Source organism: Gavialis gangeticus, unplaced genomic scaffold, assembly GCF_001723915.1.
Source record: "Gavialis gangeticus isolate Ggan-Ray unplaced genomic scaffold, GavGan_comp1, whole genome shotgun sequence".
Taxonomy (NCBI): Eukaryota; Metazoa; Chordata; order Crocodylia; family Gavialidae; genus Gavialis; species Gavialis gangeticus.
This window is the reverse complement of record NW_017729024.1, coordinates 45,482,031-45,494,433: the sequence shown is the minus strand read 5'-3', so window position 1 is coordinate 45,494,433 and position 12,403 is coordinate 45,482,031. Positions and strand designations below refer to the sequence as shown.

The window sequence follows — 12,403 nt, the reverse complement described above, 5'->3', positions numbered from 1 at the left end:
AGTGTTCAAGGGATGGCGTGCAGAGCTGCAGGGGATGGCATGGGAAATGGCCATGGCAGTGGGGGATGCCTGACAGCTGTGGTCACACGGCATGGGGCTTGCCCTAGGCTGTGGCACAGGGTGCATGGATGTGTGGCAAGGCAGGCCCATGTCATGGGGAGTGGCCAAGGTGCGGGGAGTGCCCACCAGCTGCAACCATGCGGCATGAGGCGTGGCCCTAGGGTGTGCGGGGGGAGTAGCATGCAGGGGGGCTGTGGCATGCAGCCGCAGGGTACCACACTGGGAGCAGATGCCATGCTGGGAACAGCCTGGCTCCGCCTGCCTCAGCCCCCACTTCTGCCTCCGCCTGTCCTAAGGCTCTGGGCCACGCGTGCGCAGTTGGCCTCCCGGAACATTATGTTCAGACAAATGGAAGTGGTAAGGCTTTCATTATATTAGAATTATTACCAAATTGAACACCTGTTCATAGTTTTGGATAGAACAGGAAAATGTTCCACAAATTATAAATATGCTATTATTGAAGTTATTCAATTGTTGTAAAACTCTTAAAAAACCTCAAGCAAACACAGTACCGTTTGAATTTCTTTCAGTTTTGCCTCCTTCTTCTCTATGGTTTTCTGAGCAGCTATTTTCTTGCATTCATACATTCTGGTACCAGCCGCTTCTTCAATCATAGCTAAAATCTGAAATAAGACAGCTTTATGAAATAGCTTCAAAACCATTAGTGTACTGCTAATAAAAAAGCTAAATTACTAACTCATTCATATATAGCTTCCCTCTACACATTTCTTCAAAATACTGATATTGAAATCCCAAGCAAGCAGTAAGGTCATAAGCTGACAGATATAAAGAAGATACCAAGAAAAGGGGAAAGGAGGGGAAAAAAAGGCATGTCTGTGGAGTTCTTACCTCTGGAGGCTTCATATTTAGAACTTTTGTAATTCGACCCTAGTAATACAAAGGGAAAATGATTATAACCCTTTCTAAAGGTAGAAAAATCATTTTTAAAATAAACCAACTTCTATGAAAAATAACCCCTTCCTACCTGCTCCCGTTACATACTACTATACCATTCTAAAATATTTAAATACAAATCTCAATTGGTTGGTGCCCCGTAAGTTGTTAAGCTTGACATACTGTATTTTATAATTGTGTTTTGGCTGTTACCCTATATCCAGTTACAATGATTAGTTATATTGTTCTCCCTCTCTGTTCAAAATCAGCTAGTCATTAAGAGATCCAGCGTAAGTTTTTGGGTCACATGTTGATTGTAAAGAGATGTGTCAGTCAACATATGAAAGCTTCTGTAATAAAAAAAAGTAGAGTCTGTGCAAAGCTGCATATTGATGCTAAATGAAATCAAAATAATGGTATTTCCTGAAAAAGAAGCTTTTAATTAGTTACTAGTAAATTTTTTGTAAGTATTTTAAAAAGCATTGGAAGCATTTATTTGCTCTTTGTTGAGGTTTATCACTGTCTTTTTAAAATCAGTCAGTTTTTGCTTTGCTAATTGGCTACACAAGGAGGTGTCCTTGATATGAACAGAAAATGTCTGGAGTGATCCATTCCCTGTCAGAATCTCCCTGGCATCACCCATCACTGATTTTAAGATACATTCTTGAGTATTCTGTTTAATAGCTTCCAGCAGACCTGTCCTCCATGATTTCAACTAAGTCATGTTTTGAACCTGGTTACATGTTAGTCTATACAACTTCTTGGGGCAACAAATGAAATTCCAAAAGCTAACTATGCACCATGTAGAAAGTACTTCCTATTGTTTGTTTTAAACCCACCTCCTGATAATTGCAGTGGGGATTCCTTCATTTCTCTATTTTAGGACTTGAGAAATAACAATTCCCCATTCACTTTAACCATACCCATCATGATTTATGGAGCTCATATTCCTCTCCTTCCCTTCACCATGAGTCTTCTCCTTTCCAAACTGAAGAGTCTTTGCCTTTTCAGTCTTTCTTTGTTATACCCCAATCATCTTTGAGACTGATTACTAGGACCTGGTTTAAATCCCAATTGCATATTTTTCATGAAAATCATGAAATTAAGTTATTCTCATGAAAAATGCAGTTTACAATGAAATACCATGATATAGCCGCTTGCTGAGGAGTTCCAGAGCAAGCAGCTGTATCATGGCATTTTGCTGCAAAATGCAACACCTCCGTAGTCGTGGGGGTGCCCTAGTCCCTGCCCCACTGTGCAGCACCCAGTCCCTGCCCCTCCTCAGCGCTGGTCCAGTGGGGCTCCTGCGTGGGAAGCACAATGGGGGACAGGGGCAGCAGCCATCTGTGCTTCAGCCCACTCCCCTGCTCACCTCGCAACCCTTGGCTGTGGGCACTGTCAAGCCACCATGATGCCAGGCAAGTTCAGCTGGGCTGGGGCCTTCCCACATGATAGCAATGCCACCTGCACTCCAGCCCCAGCCACCTGCCTCACTTGCATGCGGAGGGCCCCAGCCCAGCTGAACTCACCTGATATTGCAGTGGCAGCAGCCCACATCCAACAAAGGGTTGCAAAACAGGCAGGGAGGGGGGAAGGAGCTAGAGCATGAGGGGTCCTAGTCTGGCTGAACTTGCCTAGCATAGCGAGTTTGTTGGCTGTGGGCACCACTGAGCCACTGCGATGCTGGGCAAGTTTGGCTGGGTTGGGGTCTGCTAGGTGCCAGATGCACTGCCAGGTGAGTCCAGCTCCCCTCTCCCACCCCCACTGATCATTAGTATCATGGCCCAATTATGGGGGAAGGGGTGCCATAACCTAGGTACATAAATGGCGATCCCTGCCATGATCAGGCCGCAATACTAGCAAGCTGGGCCTGCAATTTACATTGGGCCCTACTGATTGCTCAATCAAGCTAATGTTTGAATTAGGAGTTGCCTATCTGGCTTGAATGCAGACATTTATTTTAAGGGAATACAAGGATATATATGATCTTCTCTAAAAACATGAGAAAATGAACTCTCTTAGGGAGAGATGGACTGGCAGCTGCAAGCAAGCTCTGATGTGCAGGTAAGGTTTCAGTACTTATTTTTACTGGACATTTGTGGTTTTCCACTTGACCAGGCATATCCTCTTCCAAATTTTAGTTGGAAAATTAAATGCCCTTAAAATGTTCTGAAAGTACAACAAATTTTCCAAATGTAGAAATGAAACATTTTTAGGAATATCCATACAATACCTGCATAATGAGGAAGTGAGGGTTGTTGACATTGAGTCCCACAGAACAGAAGAGATCCTGCACTCGAGTGTTGTTTGCATTCACACCATTGATTAGGTACTTATTTTTGCCTCCAATGACAACCTCAAGGAAAGGAGGGGGAGAGAAAATGAAAGGATGAATAAAAAAGGCCTTACAATTTGAGACTATCAACTACAACACAATACATGAGAGGAAGAGAATCTCAGTATATAGAAAATTGGAGTTTCAATGCTCTGCAAGGGAATTAATGAAACTACAAAATACAGTGATCAAACATACCCTACCAACGGTATGAAGCAGCATATTGAAATTCTTCTAACTACCAATCTTCTAACTCCAAGAGTGAGAGAGAAAGCAAACCAAGAGAAATGTTCTGGCAATACCTCTTCAGTTAAAAGCAAAGTGAAGCTTCTTCGTTCTAAAGAATAAGCATCACACCAGAAAAACGCACACTATTATCACCATAACTAAAACTGGCCAACAGCTTTTCAGATGGCATTTATGTAAGTCAGTGAGACCAAATCCCTTCTACAAATATTCCATTCAGGTCAGGTCAAAGAACACCAAGACAGTAGGAAAGCTTGTTGTGCTCTTGTCTGTACCTCATCTATTCTGTGCATAAGTCAATTCAGCCCACTAAGTGGATAGTTTACTATATTACAACTACAAAAATTGAAAAGGGGAAAGGAAGAGGCAAAAAAGAGAACATTCCATTTCCTCTATGGGAAATGAAGGCTGTTCAAGGAATACTCTTTATGAAGCTTAGGTATGGTTTTATTTAAGGAAGTGAAGTCTTTATTAATATAAAATGTAATTCAAATGTTGTAATGTAAAGTCCACAATAGACAATGAGTTACCATGTTTCTTTAGTTCTTCAGCTTATTTGTTTTACGTTTCCATCACTAAATTCACTCTGAAAATATTGATTTAATTGCACAAATTCACAAACTTGAAAACAGAACACTTTTTAAAAATCCTTGTCTAGGCTACAGTCTGTCTTCTTGACTAGACTGTTTGTAATGCAAAAGCTTATGTTTAAGCAAAACAGCATGAAAAAGTGAAGTGGAAGGAACTGAAAAAAAGAAAAAAAGCCCAGCACTATACACCAATGCTTCGAATTCTAAGGAGCTGCAAGTCTCGTGCTGCAAGTCTCTGGGCCATGCATGAATCCACCATGTGGCAGGTGCCCTGACCCCCACGGGCCATACCAGCCTATCCCATTCTCTGGCTGCATCAGGAGCAATGCAGGGGAGAAGACATTAGACAGGAGCCTGCAGACTGCAACTTAAACCTTTGCAGGCTGCGAGTTGCACATCCCTGCTGTATAACATGCAGTGGCTAAAACAAAGAGCGAACGCTTATATTTTGAATTCACTTTCTATCAAGAAGAATGAAAAAATCTGTAAGCATTTCTGAACAAATAAAGACAAAAACTTACCTGCCTGGTGACAGTGATCTCATCATGAGCCTCAAATCCCAGAGGACTCTGTTTCTTGTCAGAATTATCAAAGGTGATTGATACAGTTGCTTTAGTAATTCCAGCCTGGCCATTTTTGTAAACCAAATCTTGTAAATTGGATGCTCGCACCTGAAAATATGGGAGAGACATGAATTATTACCAAAGTAATTGCATTAATAGTGAATGGGGAGTCAACTGAAATGTCTGACAAGTAGGCATGCTATAGATTTATGTACCTTAGTAACTTACAAGAACGAACAAACTGTGGAGGTATAAAAATGCTGCAGCATAAAACAATATACAAAAGACCAGCCTAATTTCAGTATGTAAATTAAAGATTTTTATAAGAAATTAATGAAAAAAAATTAAATGGATAAATATATGCAGCAAAATGGTCTAGTCCAAAACACTGCTCTCTTCATGATGGCATCTATATGAAATTGTGAAGATGGTATACTAAATATTCGTTGCGGTTCTGATGGATTACTGAGTCTAAATCACGCTTTTAAGCAATTCTAAAGGCAGATACAGATCTTCCTAAACATGCATATTACTTACGTAAATGGTACTATGTGCATAGTGTTACTTATTAAATATTGTTATTATTCTTTGTTTTTACATAATAAAAAGCCTCTTTTGCTAAAAAAAAAATCATCATTTAACAGTATTCTCCAGAGGTTCCCACATTCATAATAGAGAAATGAGTTCGTATCCTAATCTGCTCTTGTATTTCTATTTTATAAAAATGTCATTATTTCAATCTTCTGCTACTTTAGTCCCATGGCTCTGGGTTACAGACTGCATACTAATTTATTATCTTTATTACAGACTAATTATATTATTTTTTACATGTTAAAAAACTAAGCAAAGTAAAAGGGACCATATATTCAGTTTACAATTGGTTGGTAAAAATGACTTCCGCCCTAGGCAGAACATCATACCTGATGGTGTGAGAAATGGATTGCCTTGTTAGTACAACTACAAAAGCTATATATTCACATTAGTTTATCAAACTGGAAAACATCTGAAAAAGAAGTGTTAGCACTGCAACATTCCTTGCCCGACTGTAATGCAATCTTGATAATGAGGAGTCAGCAATAATCACATCATCATTTTTACTTCTCAATAGAATCCTCTGATTTAGATCGAAAAATTTTAATCTTCACAGAGTGCAGAAGAGGAAGTGTCAATCTTTCTCATTTTAGTTAAAAAACCAAAACAAAACAGTAAAGCCAGCCACGCATTCTGTGAAGGGGGAAAAGGATGCTGCCTGATGATCCTGTTCAACAGGGAAAAACATTATTGTTGCTCATGGTCATTCAGAACTGTGTATCTTCCTCTTTACCTGAGATAGGTTGGAGATGCCCAACAGGAAACAGATGGAATCCAGGATATTGGACTTGCCGCTGCCATTTAAGCCAGTGATAGCATTGAACAGCGGGTCAAAGCCATTGATTTCTGTCCTCTGGGCATAGGACTTGAATCCCTCAAGGACAATTGACTTGACGTGCATCTTTTCTGTCTCTCGGAGGGACCATGCCAAGCCCCCCTTCAAGGGGGATGAGGAAAGTTCTCCAATTTATATTGCTGTAGGTTTCAAAACAACAAAAGTAGACTGAATCAAAAGAGAGTGCATTCAACAGAATCAAAAGCATGAAGCAAATGGAAAAGGTTACAATGCCGCCCTAGCAGACAATGGTAGTTGCTCCCTCAGGCACGGAAGTCATCAGGGTGCTGCCCAAACATTATAATGACATTCATCCAACAACGGGTGAAGGCCCTCTCCCCCAGGCTGTTATTTACAATAAAATACATATGGATTCATGCCTCATGAATGTTTCTCAGCAAAGACATACAGCTACTGGGGGAAAAGAAACACAAGACAATGGTCTTCCTGAAGAGGGCAAAAAAGACTTATTTTTCCTTTAACAGTGAGCATGCTGTGGACGACTGTCTCCATTCAGAGTGCAGTGCGACTCTACACATTGCTAGGGGTTTGCTGAAATAACAAGTTTATGAATTAAATAGACAGACAAGGTCCTTTGGGTGAATCTGGTATCTCTCATATCAGATTCACCCAAAGAACCTTGTCTGCCGACGTCCTTCAATCAACACGGCTACAACCTACGCCCCTGTAAACGAAATAGATACACACGCGCGCGCATGCACACATAAACATGCGCACGCACACAAGTGCATGCATATGCACAACCCGAAGAAGGTGGTTTACGCCCCAAAGCTTGCAAAGAGCAATTTCCTAACTATTTAGTCGCTCTGATAAAAGACATCCCACCTCCCCACAGGACCTTGCCTACCTGCACGCACACGCACCCACGCATCTCAACCCGTGCACGCCTAGTGCCGGCTGTGCACGGGCGCCCCGAGAGCGGCGGCCGCAACCCCGCCAGAGGGTTTCGCCGCCTCAAGCAGCCCCGCGGGGTCCCCGAGACGCAGGCGGCTCCCCCCTGCACCACTGCCCGCGAGCCCAACCCCTCCCTCACCTGCCGATGCCGCCCGCGCCAATCTCCTCGCTCAAATTTTGGCGCCCAGGGAAGCCGACCGTTTGCGACTGCCCCGCGCGCTGCCGGACGAACTGGCCACCGAGTTACGCCCCTGGCGCCTCCTCCTCCCGCGATCACCCGCCGCCTCGGCACGTTTCCTTTTTTTTTTCGATTTTGAAATCGATTTTTAAGGCTAAAACCAGCCGTCGATTCAGGCACCTACCAAGGACAGCCGTAGCCAGCAAGGACTTCCCCCCCCCCCCCCCCCAGCGTTCTGATTGGTGGTAAAGGCGAGTGGGGCCTTTGAGAGGGCCCGTCGCTGTGCGGGCGCAAGGGGGCGGGGTAGGGTAGAAGTGCGCGCGGGTTCCGCTGCTGTGATTGCAGGCGTGAGCCGGATGATGCAACTCCGGCGCCCCACCCTCGCGCTGCGGAGCCCGTTCCTGCCTCAGCTTTGCTAGGGTGCAGCCACTCTCCCCTTCCCCTCCACAGGGGCCCCTGTAGCGAGCTGGCCTTGCGCCGCCTAGTTCGTAAGCAAGCTTAGGCCTGTCCCTCACGGGAAGCTCGTGCCAGCCTCGTGCGCTTTGCTTCGTGGCAAAACCTGCTCAGCTTTCAGAGCTCTGATGCTTAGCAAGGCGTGGCCACCCCGTCTGTCAGCGCAGAGAGGACATAGCATAAGGAAACGGGTGTTGGAAACCGGTATTTAACCACAGGGAACAGCCGGCTTGGCAGGATAAGCAGCTGAAAGGTGCTGGGAATATTCAAGCTGCAGGTCTCCTCTAGGTTGTTAGCGGAGGGAGTTAGTTCCAGCCCTGAGTGCAAGGCTGAGGCATTAGGGCAGTGCTTCATGGGGTAGGGAAGGCAGGACAGGGTTGACCCTTAGAAACACTGTGTGCAGCTTAAGATTTTGTGAGCCTTAGCTCATTTCAGAGCTCATGCTGCATGTCACTGGTTTTAGCTAGTTTGTAACGTGCAAATCTACTGTGACTTCAAACTGAAGTAGCTAGCTGGCTCTATCCATGTGCTACTGCCATGGTAGCACAGAGCAGCGCTGTCATAATCATGACTCAGTCTTGCATCCTGAGCACTAATGCTTGCAGTGGAGCCCTGTACAATGCCAAGAATAATCACAGAGCAAACAGCCACAACAAGATGACAGCAGTGACTTGTTAGAATTCGGGAAATGAGTATTTCTGCCAAGTATTTAACTATAATGACACAAAGAAACAGCAATCTTGTTACACCTGTTTAATCTGCAAAGTGATTATTACTAGCACTGTGCAAGGCTGGTTTGGTTTGGTTTTGGTGGCCAGCTATTTCTGCTAATTGCTTAGCTTTAGCCAGAGCAGTAATATCACTGTCCGCTACAGGGAGGCCTGATCTAGTCAGCAGTCTCTCTGAGGATTATATCTACCACAGCTCAGGGAATAGGGAATACTCTGTTTACCAAGGCGCCTCTCGGGGTTACTAGAAACCATGGCCATAAACTGAAGGAGAGCAGATTTAGCTTGGACATCAGGAAAAAAATTCTTTGTTTAGGGTTCACAAAATATGGAATGGGCTTCCAAGGGAGGTGGTGCTTTCACCTACCTTTAAATGGAGATTAGACCAGCACGTAGTTGGGGTTGCTTGACCCCAGCACTCTTGGGTCCCTTCTGACCCTAGAAATGTATGACATCTATGAAAGTGCTAAACTACCTCCATGATCTACCTCAATGGTAATTTGAGGGGGAAAGGGTATAGGGTCATATCCATGGCCTGGAGCAGGCTGATGGAGCATTTGAGTCTTTCTAATGTCAAGACAAAGGCCCAGAGTTTGGTAAACTTCTGCAAAGAGACCTAGCATGGTCTAGAGGTTTTCTTGTGTGCACAAGGGCGGTGCAGTTGTCAGTGTGTTGAAGATCAAGGATGATTATTTTGAATACTTTGGTCTTTGAGCAAAAACATCCCAGATTGAAAGGCCCTCCATCCATTTGGTATTTTTTTGTCAATTCCAGAAGGCCTGACAGAGCCTGACCCAAAAACACAGTAATGTGGAGGCCTGCACCAGGCCTTGCTGTGGGCACACTCAGCCTCGCCACCTGACAGGATTCAACACTGAAACAACTTACATTCTAGCCTCCTCCAATCTGATGTATAGTGTCCCGGGGGCCGAGGTAACAAGGGACACTTACCTGAAGCCCAGGACAGGAGAGATGCAGAGCCGGAGGGAGAACCAGCACGGCTCATTAGCCGCCTCTTCGTACAGCTGCGGCCAGCAGCTGACGGCAGCGTCAGATACCAGCCGGCGGATTTAAAAATGGCGGCTGCTGCTCCGGAGGCAGCAGATAGCCCGGGGGTCAGACTGCTGTTAGGGCCAGCGACGGTGCAGGATCCACGGGACAGGCAACGCAGAGCCAGCGTGCTGGAGGGAGCAGTGACCCAGAAGGGAAGCCCAACAACGGGGACACCGGCAGGTCGACCCAGAAGCGACAGATTGGGTGAGCGACGGAAGATCGGGACAACCCAGGAGGATTCAGAGGACCCCGAAGTAAGTGCCGAGATGGTGGGTGCAGGCTATGCCAAAGAGGGGCAAAAGACCGAGGACCACCTGGCTGGAGGTAGATCGGGGCAGGATCGCCGCCAAGACCAGTGGATGTCGATTAAGGAACACGAGCGGGGCAACTAGAGAGCGACTGAGGGGAGCTCCTCCCCTCCCCCCCGCCGTTCATGCTAATAGGGATCTGGTGGAAGGTCAGCAAGGTAGTTAGGACATCAGAGCCTCCAAGCGGGGGAGTGTCGCACAGGGTGAAGGGCTTGTGGTGTGGGGTCTATAGAGGTTGCGGCTGAGGCACCGGTGCAGGCTGGTGTGAAGTGGTCGACATTAAGGTAGGAGTATCCCACGAATTGCGGGGATCGAGGACAAGAGCCGTGTTAGAAGCCTGCAGAAGCAACACTGAGCGGGCACAGGGAAATGGAGTCCATAGGTGGCGTGAGGCTGGGGTGTAGGGGTGGCGGAGCCCCGTGTGCAACCGGTGGGCCAAGCCCGGGCCACCGAGGGACCTGTGAACTAGCCCCGCCCCACTGGGGGAACAACAAGTCGTGGCAGGCGAGAGCGGGGTTGGCGACGCGGGAGGACAAACACCCACGGTAACAAACAGGTCCAGGCGGGGAGTAACCAACGACTAGGAGGGCAGAGCTCCCAGGAGCGACACGAGAAGGCCCGTCGGGGACATATAGCTTTTTATCTGCAAATGTAAAGGCAATTTATAATAAATTACAGTTATTTTACATCACTTAGAACAGATTTACTTTATTAGAGAATGTTAAAGTTCAAGTTACAAAGTTTAAGATAGAAGGAAATACTGAGGACCTGAGCAAGGGGCTACTTTGTGCAGGATAGGAGTAGGGGTGGGAATGTACCTAAGTTGCATATAGAGCATGCAGCCCACTAAGCCCAGGAGTGGGAAGTGGGGAAAGGACAGGGGTCAGGGTGGGGTGGGGATGCAATGCTTATAAAGTCAGTACACTGAAGACCCCAAAAAACAATGCCACATTCAGAAGTTCAGAGGTGGTTTACAAAAAGCACACGCTCAGTTACAGGTAGTAGGAAGCAGGATACAATTGTGAGGGTTGGGAAGAGTCCAGGATGGATGAAGTCCACAGAGTTTATTAGGTGTAGCAGTAAGGTGCAGTCAAGCAGTATAATACGAACAATGAACTTGTGCACTCATTGCTTGAATCCCCCTTTCTTCCAAATTCCATAGGTCTAGAACAGTAGTAAAGATTTAATATTAGTGGTAGCATTAGTAAAATTTAAAACAGTTAAATCACAATCATCTGGGTTTTTGCTGTCTGCTAAATATGTTTTGAGGAAGGAAAAGATGCTTCTGTTTTGACTTATTTTACTTTGACCAGTAACATTAATTTACTTAATACTGTAACTGCTGTGATCAGAGCTGTTGGTGGGGGAATGGGGGCAACCGTGGAGCAGCCACAACCCTTCCTGCAGGGCCTGCCGAGTCATAGGGACACAACAGGATGGAGCCACAGGCGGCTTTTCTAGGGGCATGGTGGGGATGGGGACGGCTCCTAGCTGTTGCGCGCACGCCTGGGGGAGGCATGGGGGTATGTGACCCCCAGATATGTGCACAGGGAAAACGCAGTCTGCCCTCTGTGAGCTGATGCCATGTTGTACCATGGGCTGATGCCATGTTGTGCCTCCTGCCACAGGCCAGGCAAGGGGGTGCAGCTCCCAGGGCAAAGGCAGCAGGGTGCAGGGCTCCAGCCCACAGCAGGCAGCCTGTTTCTGCCCTGCACACAAATCCAGGGGACACTTGCTCCCCATGCCTCCCCTTGGGGTGCACAAAGCAGCAGGGAGCCACTCCCCCCTCCGCCCTGTGGCTCTGTCCCTCTCCTTGCCCCAGCCCTGGGTCCCATTCACCCTAGCCCCTGCATCACTCCCTCACCTTGGGGGCCTCAGTCTGCACACCCTGCCCCTTCCCTCCCCTCCTGCCCCTTCCCCTCCGCAGACATACCTGCTGGGTGCTGCTTTAAATGCCATCAGGCTGCATTCCTCTAGGGTTACCATATTTCCAGTTTCAAAAAAGAACACCTGTTGGGGGGGGCAGTGATATGCCCGTGCCCTATCCCTTCCCCTCAATCCCAAACCACAGCCCTGCTGCTGCCCCTCATTCCAGACCCACAGTACCCTGCATCCTGCCCCTCATTCCAGACCCACAGTACCCTGCATCCTGCCAGGGCATGTAAGAATTCTCCCTTCCCAGGCTCCAGACCCCCCTGTAGGGACCCCTCCCTCCCTGGGCTCCAAACCCCCTCACACATACCCACAGCTCCCCACACCTTCACAAATTCTCCCCACATACACCCCACACCAACCCCTTCAACCATACAAAGTGCCTGCATAATTTTGAGGTTTTCTGGGCATAATTTTGAGTTTTTAGCTGTGTAATTAAAATCACAATTAATTGTGACTAATTTTTTTTAATTGTGCATCTAATCGTGATTACATTTTTTAATCATTTGACAACTCTAATTAGAACACTCCAGCATTGCTTCACCGTCACATGAATTAAGCGCCCATGCATTTTAAAATGGCCACAGGGGTGCTTTATTTAAACCTTGTTGAATAAACTTTTAGATAATCCTATAGCCATTTTAAAATGCACAGGGTCTTAATACACATGATGATGAACCATTTTAATTAGACTCTAATTCAAATGCCTCCCCCCCCCCCCC

General features: G+C 46.4%; 1 protein-coding gene and 1 long non-coding RNA gene across 2 annotated transcripts in view; both read right to left on the bottom strand.

Annotated features, from left to right (window-relative positions):
* SMC2 (structural maintenance of chromosomes 2) overlaps window positions 1–7,227 on the bottom strand; it is a 39,067-nt gene extending 31,840 nt beyond the window's left edge. The window contains exons 1-6 of the mRNA XM_019517046.1: window positions 7,169–7,227; window positions 6,013–6,254; window positions 4,647–4,796; window positions 3,188–3,310; window positions 910–948; window positions 573–683 (exon numbers count right to left, since the gene is read on the bottom strand). Coding sequence (XP_019372591.1) covers window positions 573–683; window positions 910–948; window positions 3,188–3,310; window positions 4,647–4,796; window positions 6,013–6,180 — 591 coding nt within the window. The 5' untranslated portion in view covers window positions 6,181–6,254; window positions 7,169–7,227. The remainder of the gene's footprint in view (window positions 1–572; window positions 684–909; window positions 949–3,187; window positions 3,311–4,646; window positions 4,797–6,012; window positions 6,255–7,168) is intronic.
* A 3,212-nt stretch (window positions 7,228–10,439) lies between these two features.
* LOC109298200 lies at window positions 10,440–11,749 on the bottom strand. The gene is made up of 2 exons (XR_002097526.1): window positions 11,683–11,749; window positions 10,440–10,913 (listed from the first exon to the last, which is right to left on the bottom strand). It is a non-coding gene; the product is annotated as an uncharacterized LOC109298200 (long non-coding RNA).
* Window positions 11,750–12,403: the final 654 nt, after the last annotated feature.